Below are 12,351 nucleotides of genomic sequence, written 5' to 3' on the forward strand. Positions count from 1 at the left end.
ACTTTGAGTATTGAATTTGTGATCGTTGGAGTATTATACTACTTGAGATCATTTGTAACCAACACATAGGTATTCTTATAGGTCATTTGGTTTATGCAAAGATTATCTTTTAAGTTAAATGGAGAAAAATGATTAAAATAAAACCTCATTGTTAGTTAGTTAATTTGTAACTCTTGAACAACAAACGTGTAAAACAGTATAAATGAACTTACATTACAAATGAATTAGGATAAAATTTCCTTTATATTTCAAACAAACGATTTGTCACATTAAAAATATTTTATGGTTGTTTTATTCTGGTTACCCTACCACTAATACTTGAAACAAGAAACCACTACAATTCCTACTTCACGAAGTAAGAACACAAAAACTTGTGTAAATGATGATTTATCCATTCAAAAGTACAAAGATGACGGCGAAAGAAACTCACTCATTTATATATGTTAACTTGTACATCTATTTGATAATTAATCAGAAAACGTCACATACGCAGAATTTATAATGAAATCCCATACTGAATATCATGCTTGTAGTGAACAAGAACACAAGTGAGAACAATCGAATGTATTTAAACACAAAATCACAGAACATCTTAGTAAAATCTGAGAACCATATATTAAATACTTAATTTGCAAAATGTCAACCAATTGTCTCAAACTTGACTGTTCCTTTTACAAATATCAGTCAATCGTCCCAAACTTCATTGTTATTTTGTTTCCATACCAATCGTTCTTTGTTCTCGTTCCCTTTTCTTTAATCTTCTTAACCTTTTGCCGCTGGACATTTGATTTCTGATTGACGATACATACTACTTATATCTGTCAACATCAGTGGTACACACCACATGCTGAACACAGCTCATAATAATTTAATACAAAGAAGATTATAGTGAATAAAAATCACACTGAAGATGAAACCGGCCTTAAATTGAGTAAATTATTATCACACTAACTTGATATAGGCAAATATCATTGTTACATTGAATAAAAGTTTACACTTGTCATCCTAGCTGAAATTTGTCATGAAGTGACACAAATATTTTTGATCTAAATAATGTCATCTTCTTGTCATATCATATCAGTGGGCCTCGAGTTGTTCACAATAATAGAGACCAATGTTTCTATAGTATTCGTATAATAAGCTGTATGTCATTATGATTCAGTTTATTTCACAAATGCTCGTTGTATTTTCTTTTTATAAATACACACCTTGGCACACTTATTTGAAGCGGTAGATAATATACGCATGCATACTTGGGATCATTTTAGCATATGCCGTGTAATGACAAAGAAAGTTATGTCATATTATGTCACTGCTGACTGCAAGAAGAGTACACCTGCAACCTAACTTGTAATTTCAATTCTAAAATTTAAATGAGGCTACGTAAATTATAAACCAGCCGTGGCTTAATGATAACATCTCTTACTGTAACACTGAAAGAATCTCACTGAAACATCCTCTAAAACTGATAGTGAGTGGAAATTATGAAAACCTTTCAAACTCTGCTGTTTATTGACACCAACTCTCTAGTATTAAGCTAAATGAATCGTTTCATTCAATTATTTAACTTATTGGTCATAGACCAATCAAGAGAACCTGATCAGCACCACGGCTAGACTGATACAGATGTCTACTAAGTGAACAATCAGTATTATTCTAATATTATAAATCATTTCAATTTATGATAGACAACTTGAATTCAATAACCTATGTGTTGATCTAATATGTTAGTTACACTACAAATTCCTCTCTAGAATAATGAAATTAAAAAAAAGTAAAATATGACAAATTGTAGATTAGTTTAAAGTTTTCAAATGTGTTAAATAACATCATACTTTTGTTTTTTAAAACAAAACAAAAAACTCTACTGTCTAAAACATTTGAAAAGACGATGTAATTGTATACGTATATACTAGACGCTGGATACTTTTTTCTAGGAAGTCAGCGATATGACAATCTGAATTTTCATATGAGAAATATATTCTGCTTTTTGTTCAGTCAAATATTTGAATAACAGTAAAATATACATATAGGAATATATATATGTTTCCAGTATAAACTAAGCATAAAACTATGTTAGTGGAATCTGTGAAATTCAATAGATGTTTCAATTCATTTTATAATAAAAAAAAACAATAAATCAACAACTATAGTCATAGAAATAGTCATATTACCGTCATTATTATTAATTATTATCACTATTAATTTTTTGTAATAAACAGTAAAAGAAGTAGAAGTGAAGTAGTAGTAGTAGTAGTATTGGTAATAGTGGTAGAAGTAGTATTGGTAGTAGTAGTAGTAGTTCTAGTAGTAGCAGTATGCAAAGCAAGAAATGGACATATTTATATAACAGTTACAGTTGATATAGATTTTGTTATGACAAATAACATAAATAAAATAAGCTTAAAAATATATCATACAACAGGTTTCAATATACTTTTCATGAATACATCATGGAATATTCTAGTCTGTTTCTAGAATTAAATTCACTTAGTATTGTTTGTTTTTGAATCTTCCCATTGATGTTTAGGACTGCGACTGGTCAGTCTCTTATTGGCACATGTGCATACTGTGTGTATTGCCTCGATATAGTCTTCATTCACAAGCACTATAATCAAAGATGGATAGTGGCTAGCAGTGGAATCCAGGAGTGAACATTAACTCTGAGATGTAGGTACATCCAGCTGACGAGTCCCAAATAGGAGAAAAACGCGCGTCCTGGATTCCACTGCTAGCCACTATCCATCTTTTTCTAAAATTATTTAAACATTATTATAAAATTAGATTACAGTTGAATAACTAATTAATTGAACACATAATAATTTAGATATAACTATAGATATGTTTTTAATTATACAAAATTATTAATTTACTTTTTACCTGTCTCTTAAACATTCCAATACTTCCTTAATGTACTTGTAGTCACATGTACTTTGATTAGAGAGTTTTCAGTGTACAAGTAGAATATTGACTGTACGTTTCTTTTCCGAGTATTTATTCACATAAATAAATGAAGTACTATTATTTCTAATATGTATTGCTTTATTATTGATGTAAATAAAACATATTAACTTGAAATTATTGTAAATATAAAATGAAAACAAATTTTGTGAACAATATGCCACCACATCATTATCAATAATGTCATTGTTATATCCCGAAGAGAATTATGAATGGTAACTTCTGAGAACTATTTATGGACCAATGTGATATGTATATTTCTTATTGTATAATTGTTAAGTAACTAAACTATTCCTTTCTTATTATAAGCTTTATTTTAACCTATAGACTATTATTATACGATCTATCATTCTTCAGTTATCTCTAGTCCATTAATTACTGTTCCCCCTATTCACAGCCACATTTGGCCAAATCTTGTACAAATTTTATTTTCTATTTTATGGTATGATGTGGTCGGTTTGATTGATATATAAACCCAATATGTTTGAGGATAATAATTCATATTGCAGAGGCTGTTATTGGTGTTCTGGACCTAACTGGTTGGGCTAAGTAGAAAGCAGGACTGATAAGTACTCAAGACTGCTCATACGGCTTTTCGTGTATCATTGCTCTGATCGATAATTCACTGCTCTTCGATTGGCGGGAATCATCACGTTCATATATATTAAAGAGGGCACGCACATCACACGATATAACACTCATAAATATCAGTATAAGGTTGTGGACATTATTGATTTTAGATTAATATCATAAATGGGCCATCCATTGCTTCCAGGTTTTCAATGGTCATCTAACATTAATCTATTCATGATATCAATCTAATCTCGTAAATACATTATAATTAATCAAATTCACGTTATATATACATATCCTTTTCAGTCGTGTTTTAGTCCATAAATCGAGCTTGGTAATAACGTTTTACAACAGTGTAGGACTGTGACAGTTTAATTTTAATAGGAATTATCAGAATTAAATATTATTTTAGTCGTATACAATGGTCAAGGTTATGAAAAGTTTTTTATCACTGAACAAAAACATCATTTTATCTTGGATGAGTATTCCATGAATCACTTCCTTAATTTCACATGCAATCAAATAAATCTTCGAAATGAAATCCATTACATATTTCAATAGGGAACAATAAGTTAACATTCTTTCAAAAGTTTGAATAAAATGTTTCAAGTTATATTGTTTACTATGAGACTAAATAAAGCACGAATTTCTCATTCTTAAATTGTTATCGTTAAATAAAATGAACTATTAAGAATGAGAGTGTTAAGTGAGTTACAAAATATATGAGATCCGTTAAAATGATGCTAATAAGCATAGTTAAAGACAATTCATGATCAAACTTCATTTATAGTAAACATATTTTAATCATGTATTTCTAATGCTCAAAATTAACATAATTCAGCGTTTTTTTATTTACATGCTGTCATAAACTGTCACCTAAACATTTAAACTAATATCAATCTTATATAGTTGAAACCATGAGTCAATTGAAGCTAGACCACCATGGAAAACCTGGAAGCACTAGACGGCCGTTTCGTTCTATTATGGGACTCCTCAGCAGTGAGCATCCACGATCCCGCCTCACGAGATTCGAACCCAGGACCTATCAGTCTATCAATCTATTTGACTTAAGTATATAAATAGTCTAATTTCAAATCATATTATATCTAAAAATTCGATCTCCTAATGAATATATCCAAAAACATGTTCAATCATTCTTTTCACAAAAAGTAAAATGAAAATGAAAATCAACTGAAATACTCAATCTAGAATATTAAAAAAATAATAAATCAACAATCTTTGAAGTATACCTACTGCTTAAAATTAAATTTTATTTAAACTATAATACATCATTCAAGCAATACATTTAAAACAGATTGAGTGTGATACAATATATTGTGTTGTTATTTAGTACAATTGTCACAAATCGAATACAAGATACTACTTAAATTCTAATTCAAAAAGCATTGGAAACTTACTTCAATGATGAATAGTTGTATTCTGATTATTGAAAGTAATTTTTCAAGCTGATAATCACATCAGCGATTCACTGAATATGAAGAACGATTTTGATGTAAAATTAGTCAGAAACATGAGAAGGTCCTAGATTGTTGACTTAAAATGAGATTGCTGTGGATAAATATATCAGTAGTAATGTTAATTCGTATTATAAAGGTTGTCATGGCCAGTTAATTTTATGAAGGAACAAAATAATCTGCTCTCAGATGTATACGTTTCAAAATAGAAGATTATTTAATCTCAATATCATGAAACATTTATAAGCCAAATAATCATATTATTTACATTTAAGCTCAATTACATTTTTCTAGGAAGGTTTATTTGCTTATTTGCAAATAGTATGACAAAACTTTCAGAAACCCTTTTTCAAACACTGCTCAATTCCAGTAGCATGGTTTAAGTTTACTTAAGAAATCTTTGTAAACTAGAATACGACAAAGAATTACTTGATAAGAATACTACGTTTTCCGTGTGGTTAATATTAACCAAAACAAGGTTCCCACTTTTTCTCTCAAGAATTTTCTGATAATTATTCTGAATTTCCTTGTTTCAGTCTACCCGAAGTCAGCAAACTAGATAGATCAAAATGATGTGTACAGATATAGTGCGAAGTAAGGCATTTCTTACTAAAATTAAAATAAACATATATTTCATGAAATATTGTTACGTCCTTGATCTGCCTACCCACTTCCCTGCCGAGTATAACTTGTCTAATGTAGATTAAGACCTTGACCCGATAGGCTGACTGGCTTAACCTTGAGGCTAGTATGCATGAGTTCGAAGTGGGGGTAGAGAGACGAAAACTATTATATTCCTGATTGGCTGACAAGCACGCGAGAGAGAAAAGACAAGACAACTGGAACACTACTCGCTTTATTCCAATCCCGACCTGGTACCCGAATTCCGAATTCAGATTAGTGTAAAAAGATACATGAATAAATAGATGACTAACCTGACCACAACGTCAATAATTAGGAAAATACAATTGTCAAAAACTGGGGGATTATAGTAGAAAATAGAGTACAAAAAGTAACGTCTAAATTACAATAGCTTTGGAACAGAAAATGCTATGGCAGTGAATCATACATCAAACGAAAGTTTATGGTCTGTAGAATAGACTAGGAACAAAAGTAAATGTCACAGTTTTACAAGCTTCGAATTAAATGAAATAACGTCCCCCAAAATAGCTTCCGTAGTTTGTTAAGGCTTTTTGTTTCTTTGTTCACATCAAATATATATATATATATATATCTTTAATCCATTCACATCCAAAAATAATTTCAGCAACATAATAATTTATCGGTAAATTTTATATTTTATAAATAATTCGAAATAACCTGTTGGAGCTTAAATATTCCTGTTAACCGTTAATTTGAAAATTATCTCCAATAGTGTAAACTTATCCCGCTACAGTAATCAAAATTACTCTATTTTGCTTAGTCAGCACCGATTAATTTGAACAATGTAACTTACTTATCGAGCAGACGTTTGTTTAGCCACTTATGAGAAATTTTATTTTAGCGTAAAAGCTAATTACATTAACCAACTTCTCAGACTGAAGTAGGTATGATCTATTTCGAATCCGTGACCCACTGGTTCAAAGCCAGTTGCGGTATTTACTAGTCTATTGCGTTATTTATTTCAAATCGTATTCTTCCTATTATAAAATACAAATCTAAATAGGGGATCTCATATTTCTTATACTAATAAACCTATATATCTTTTGTAAGTGACTAACTGAGACTACCTTTTTTCTAATCATCGATCTCTTAATTATACTTGAATTGATATGTGTTCATCCTCTTCACTGGCAACATTTACTTCATGTTAGTAGCAATATTACTCTAAAGAATGCATTTTATTTGTTACAAAATTGAATTCGATATGTATGTTAAGATATATGATAGTAACAGTCATTATCCTTGAAGTTTCAATTTTACTTTTCACTTTTATTGAAGAATTACCTCGATCAACAAATGGACACAGAAAATTCAGTTGTTCAATCACTTCTGTCTCAAGTGGAATCATCATCTCCGATAATTAAATCAGAAAAATCTCACAACAAACCAACAAATTATCCTACCTCACCCATTTTTAATTCAGAATTTTTATTTCGTCAACAGATTTGCCATTTTTTACCAGTAACATCAGTTCCATTAAACGAAGAAAACATTTCTTTGAATAAAGAAGGTTAGTGAAGATGTCTGTGGGAAATATTGTTGTTTTCATTTCATTGTTTTTAGTATTACCAATTTCCATAATGTTCTTTTCTAACACTTACTATTCAAGCATATCGAGGATAGATAGATTTCTCTATTCTAAATTCATACTACACATGTTCGCAATAAAAAATTATCCATTGTGTAGAAAAGCGATTTAAGTAATGTATCTATCATAATTTTGAATGTATCACATAGTACTTTCACATTCTTTTATTGAACAAACTTTAAATCAATAGAAATCTGTCTGTGACAACGTAGAAACTGGCTGATACTTATGCATTCCATGCAATATCAGATATTTAATGAATCTAAGTTACTATAACTCGCTAAAATAATCACGTTTCCCTCCTTCATTCAAAACATATTGTGTATATCATGACCAGTAAAATAACCTATTTGCTGAAACCGAAAAAGATTTTATAGAATATAAATTTGAAAAATATTGATGATCATAGATAAGACAAAGGAATGACAGAAGTGACCAATTGAAAAAGGCATGTATGGACAAAACATTTGAATAATAGATCTGTATGAACTCAATTTTTTTCACTATAGACTAATGAAGTAAACTGGGAAAAGAATTGGAACATATAGTTCCTGATTATGACTATCCTTTTATCACTGTACTTTTCAAAATGAGAAATAATAATATTACACACTTTGTGAAATGAGACAGTATTGCATAAGCCACAGGTTAAAGCAACAAGCTACAGGCAACAATTTTGTAGCTTTGATCAGTAACAATACAAAGCACTGACAAAAGTGTAGTTTTTTGTGTGGGAACGAAATCATCTTCACAGATTATATACTTATAATCTATACTATATTTAAAATTAATGAGGAAACTATTGAAGAAGTTGTATCATTTGGCCTACTGACCGTTAGATCAAAGTTATTCATTTTATTGTTACATTTTGTACAACTTCTAGAGATGATCTTTTAAGATGGTATTACTTAATGCATGTTGTGAGTAACATAGTTATGCATTAGTCTAGTTAATAATACTTTTATGACTTACCCTGTGGGCATAACAACCTTGTGACTAAAATTTTAAAAAACATTTTAGCTACTAGTATCATTTCAGTAATATGATCTGATATGTCAAACAGGAACATCATCAGAATATTGGATACGAAATATTTGGTATATGCCTAATATAAACTTTATCATTTAGGGCCTACTGATGATGTTTCAGTGGTTCGATGGGAGTGGATGCAACAAATAAATCCAAAAATTGTAAATGTCACGTCCATGAAGGTATTATACGCATTATCTATCGTTATAATATCAAATACAACCACAAAATATTTCTGATTGAGATCATGAATCGATTGGTGTTTGACCACCGTTGGAAATCTGAAATCACTGGTCGGCCGTTTCGTCTTAGCAAGGAACTCCCCAGCAGTGGGATTCAAACCCATAACCTTCAGTCTCGCGCGCGAACGCTTATCCTCCAGACCACCGAGTCCGTAACCAACGGTGTTAATATCTAACTCCAACCTTAGGTGGACCCTGAGGTCCTGGATTCGGATCCCGTGTACGGGATCGTGGATGCACACTGCTGAGGAGCCTCATACTAGGACGAAACGGCTATCCAGTGCCTCCAAGTTTTCAGTGGCGGTCTAACATAAATCGATTGATGATCTCAACCAAAAACTTGACAATTTCCACAACACCATAAACACAAAATATTTACAGAATTTTATGCAGAAATCAAACCAATTTAACATTGAACATATTTTTTTTTACTCTGTATTCACAGGTACTATAACTTCACTGCATAAAAAAATAAGACCGAACAATATTAAACGAATTATCTGGACTTCAGCGATCAGTACATTTGTAGATTTTGATTGGAATAGTGAAGAACAAGCAAATAATTTATTTATAACTGCTATTATTGTCGGTATAGTAATGATTAGTTGTATTGGTATAGTAGACATAGGTGGCAAAATCTTAAAAATATCATATATCAACCCTACGGTCTCTATGTTTGATATAAAAAAGTGGAAAAGTCATTCAAAGGCATCAAGTAACACGGAAGAACCAATGGACTATGTTCGAAACATTGAGAATATTATTCTAATATCACCTCAACCAGCACCGATTATTCCATGGCCTACAAAACGATTATTAAATATGAATAGTCAACTTAACCCCATAAACAGACAGAAATTAAGTCCTGAATCTTCAGTATCAGTAATTAAAGAACCAGAAAATCAACTTCCGTTAACTGCATTTTATTTAGATTCTAATCTTGTTCTAACACCAAATAATACGACACCTATTATAAATAATAAAACAGTTCAACTCGATGATATTTCACATTCCGTACCTGTTTTCATTGCTCATTCACCATCATCTACACCCGTTATTGCATTAAAAACAGATTCTTGGGCTTCCACTAATCAACTCTCAGGCATATTCTTTGAAAAAACATGAGCAGAATACTTATCTTTTTTCTTTATAATCTACTTGTGTAAATTTTTCCACTTGCTATATGTATCTTTCTCCTTTCTTTGCTGAGTTTCCTTGTAATTATGATAGATATTCTTACTGAAGTTTTTCTATTGGTGCTTAGTGGATGGATTAACAGAGAAAAGTTTCAACCTCTTATATATATATATATATATATTTCAAAATAGACTTTACGTTCAGACTTGTTTTGCAATAAAAATAACGGATCCCCACAGAAACATTGAAAAAAAAATTTTCTCTAGGTATATGAAAATCATAAGTGGCTATCTGACGGATCGGGAGTACAACTGAAAAATTAATATGCCTCATAAAATCAATAATCTTTGAAGCACTATCAATGTATTCTGGGTTCATTCATTTCAACAAATTGACTTTTTGAGAAAAGATTAATAGTAATAGCTTTATTCATAATACAGAATTTTAAGCATGAATTAGGTAATATTGCAAAACAATTCTATTCAACATACATTCGTGTTGTTATCCATCTTCAGTTACAAAATTTATCTACCACCTCAACTATAACAACTGTTTTTCATATATCATATATAGGATGAGTGGGTTTCAATATATTCGTCTCTTATTTTTTTCATTAGGTAAACTAACAGGGGAATACCATTTTAATTTCAAAACACTTAGCATATTAATTATTTGTAGCACTTTTTATGGTAGTTTGTGGGTACATCAGTTAATACAACTATTTACTTCCAGAAAAAACAGGAAGATTATTTGTATTATTTTCAAAGTTAGAAAACAGTTAGTACAAACCTTTGAGAAGTCATCTTATTTATATATCAGTTACAGATTCAGAAGACAAAAATCAAACCAAATGTTTCTGATTATTATATTAATGCTTTTCTAGTCGAAGTTATAATTTCAAATAAAGTTCACTATTACTAAGTATGACAATACATTCACTAGATTTCCAGTTTATACTTAAACGGCGCTTAATCTTGTACTCCTTAAAATCTTTTGAAGAGGTTGAATATTTTGCACAAAATTACTTAATTTACTTTCCCTAATGTAAAACTATTAATGAAATCACTTCGAGAAACGGGTTGAAGAGACTAGCGTGAGTATCTTTATCATCGAATGTGAACCTATTCACAAACACTTTACAGTAGTGTAGTGAACAACAACAAGAGTGGGAACAATCGAATGTATTTAAACACAAAATCACAGAACATCTTAGTAAAATCTGAGAACCATACAGTATATACTTAATTTGCAAAATGTCAACCAATTGTCACAAACTTGATTGTTCCTTTTACAAATATCAGTCAATCGTCTCAAACTTCATTTCTATTTCGTTTCCATACCAATTACTTTCTGTTACCGTTCTTTCCTTCATGATCTTCTCAAATTCTGCTGCCAGACATTGTTACTGACTAGCGTTATATACTACTTATGTCGGCAAACGTAGCACACTCCACAGTGGTTTATATGTTTGCAAAAATATTTCTAAAAAAGATGTGAACTTATTGACATACATCAATCCTTGGAAGAAATTCGTATCAACTACAACATTCAGATATTAATACTGAAAGAAGGTTAACAACATGTAAATGTTATCATCTTTTACGCAAACTTTTCAAAATATTATCAGAAACCAATCAATAATAATTCTGAAAGAAATCAGTATTTAAGAAATACGAGCCCAGATTGAACTCCAATGCCTATAGTCTCTTCAACTTACAATGTCAATCATGCTCAAAAGCTTTACCGTCGTTCAAGTACTTATGATTTACCATACATTCTTGTGTTACTTCATATTAGTTTTCACAGTTTAATGCATCTTATTTATCAAGTAAAGATTTGTGAACTTGGCTTTTTTGTGTGTGTCGAATCATGCTATCATCAGGTGCCAAAACGAAGTAGATGGAATGGACCTGGAACTCTCAGAGTACGAGTTTAAAGCTGAGTCACCGTATCACTAAACCAGTGTTATATAAGGAGACAGGTGTATGAAATCCATTCTTTCTTTACAAAATTCACTGATCTTTATCGTGAAAGTGAAATTCAAGAAGATAATTTTCTACAGTAATTGGACTAAAACATATAAATTTTAAAATTAGTAAGGAAAGCTAACCGTACACTTCATATATGCTGAAGCGTATTATTAAAATGTATTTATATTGTTTAGTAAAATCATATTGCTAGTTACACAGATATTTCATCGAATTACATAAAAGCTCATGCAGTTGGAAATATGATTATGTTTCGCGTGGACTTTTTTAGCCCGAACACTTAGAAATACAAAATTCTCACTTCATATTCTTCTAGATTTCGACATCACACTAGTATAAACTTATGTGATATACATCTGAAATATGAGTAGACTCAGAACTATAATAACTCATAATGTCATTGAATAATTCTCTTTTTCTTAGACTCAGAACTGTTTCGAAAAAAGCAATACTATAATTATCGGGTTATCTTTTTTAAAGTCCAGTGAAGCAATATATGACGAATCATTTAATTCATTAGGTTCCTAGAAACCTAATAGTAATGATTCAACACAATCATGTGACTACGTTCTATCATTGACAGAATGAATGAAAATTCATCGTTTTAACCGAACAGTTTCGGAGAAATCAGGAGTGAACCGTATTGAAGACGGTGGATGCCAAATTATACTAATAATAGTCACAGGATTAACTTA

At 30.5% G+C, this 12,351-nt stretch overlaps 1 protein-coding gene across 1 annotated transcript in view; it reads left to right on the forward strand.

Moving 5' to 3' along the window:
* The window catches only part of Smp_148740 (hypothetical protein), a gene marked incomplete at both ends in the record, with an annotated part of 153,904 nt that extends 144,248 nt beyond the window's left edge, over positions 1–9,656 (forward strand). The window contains 2 exons of the mRNA XM_018794744.1: positions 6,951–7,182; positions 8,977–9,656. Of these exons, the coding sequence (XP_018649125.1) occupies positions 6,951–7,182; positions 8,977–9,656 (912 nt within the window). The remainder of the gene's footprint in view (positions 1–6,950; positions 7,183–8,976) is intronic.
* Between the last annotated feature and the right edge of the window lie 2,695 nt (positions 9,657–12,351).

This window comes from Schistosoma mansoni, chromosome 1 (assembly GCF_000237925.1).
Source record: "Schistosoma mansoni strain Puerto Rico chromosome 1, complete genome".
NCBI classification, from domain to species: Eukaryota; Metazoa; Platyhelminthes; class Trematoda; order Strigeidida; family Schistosomatidae; genus Schistosoma; species Schistosoma mansoni.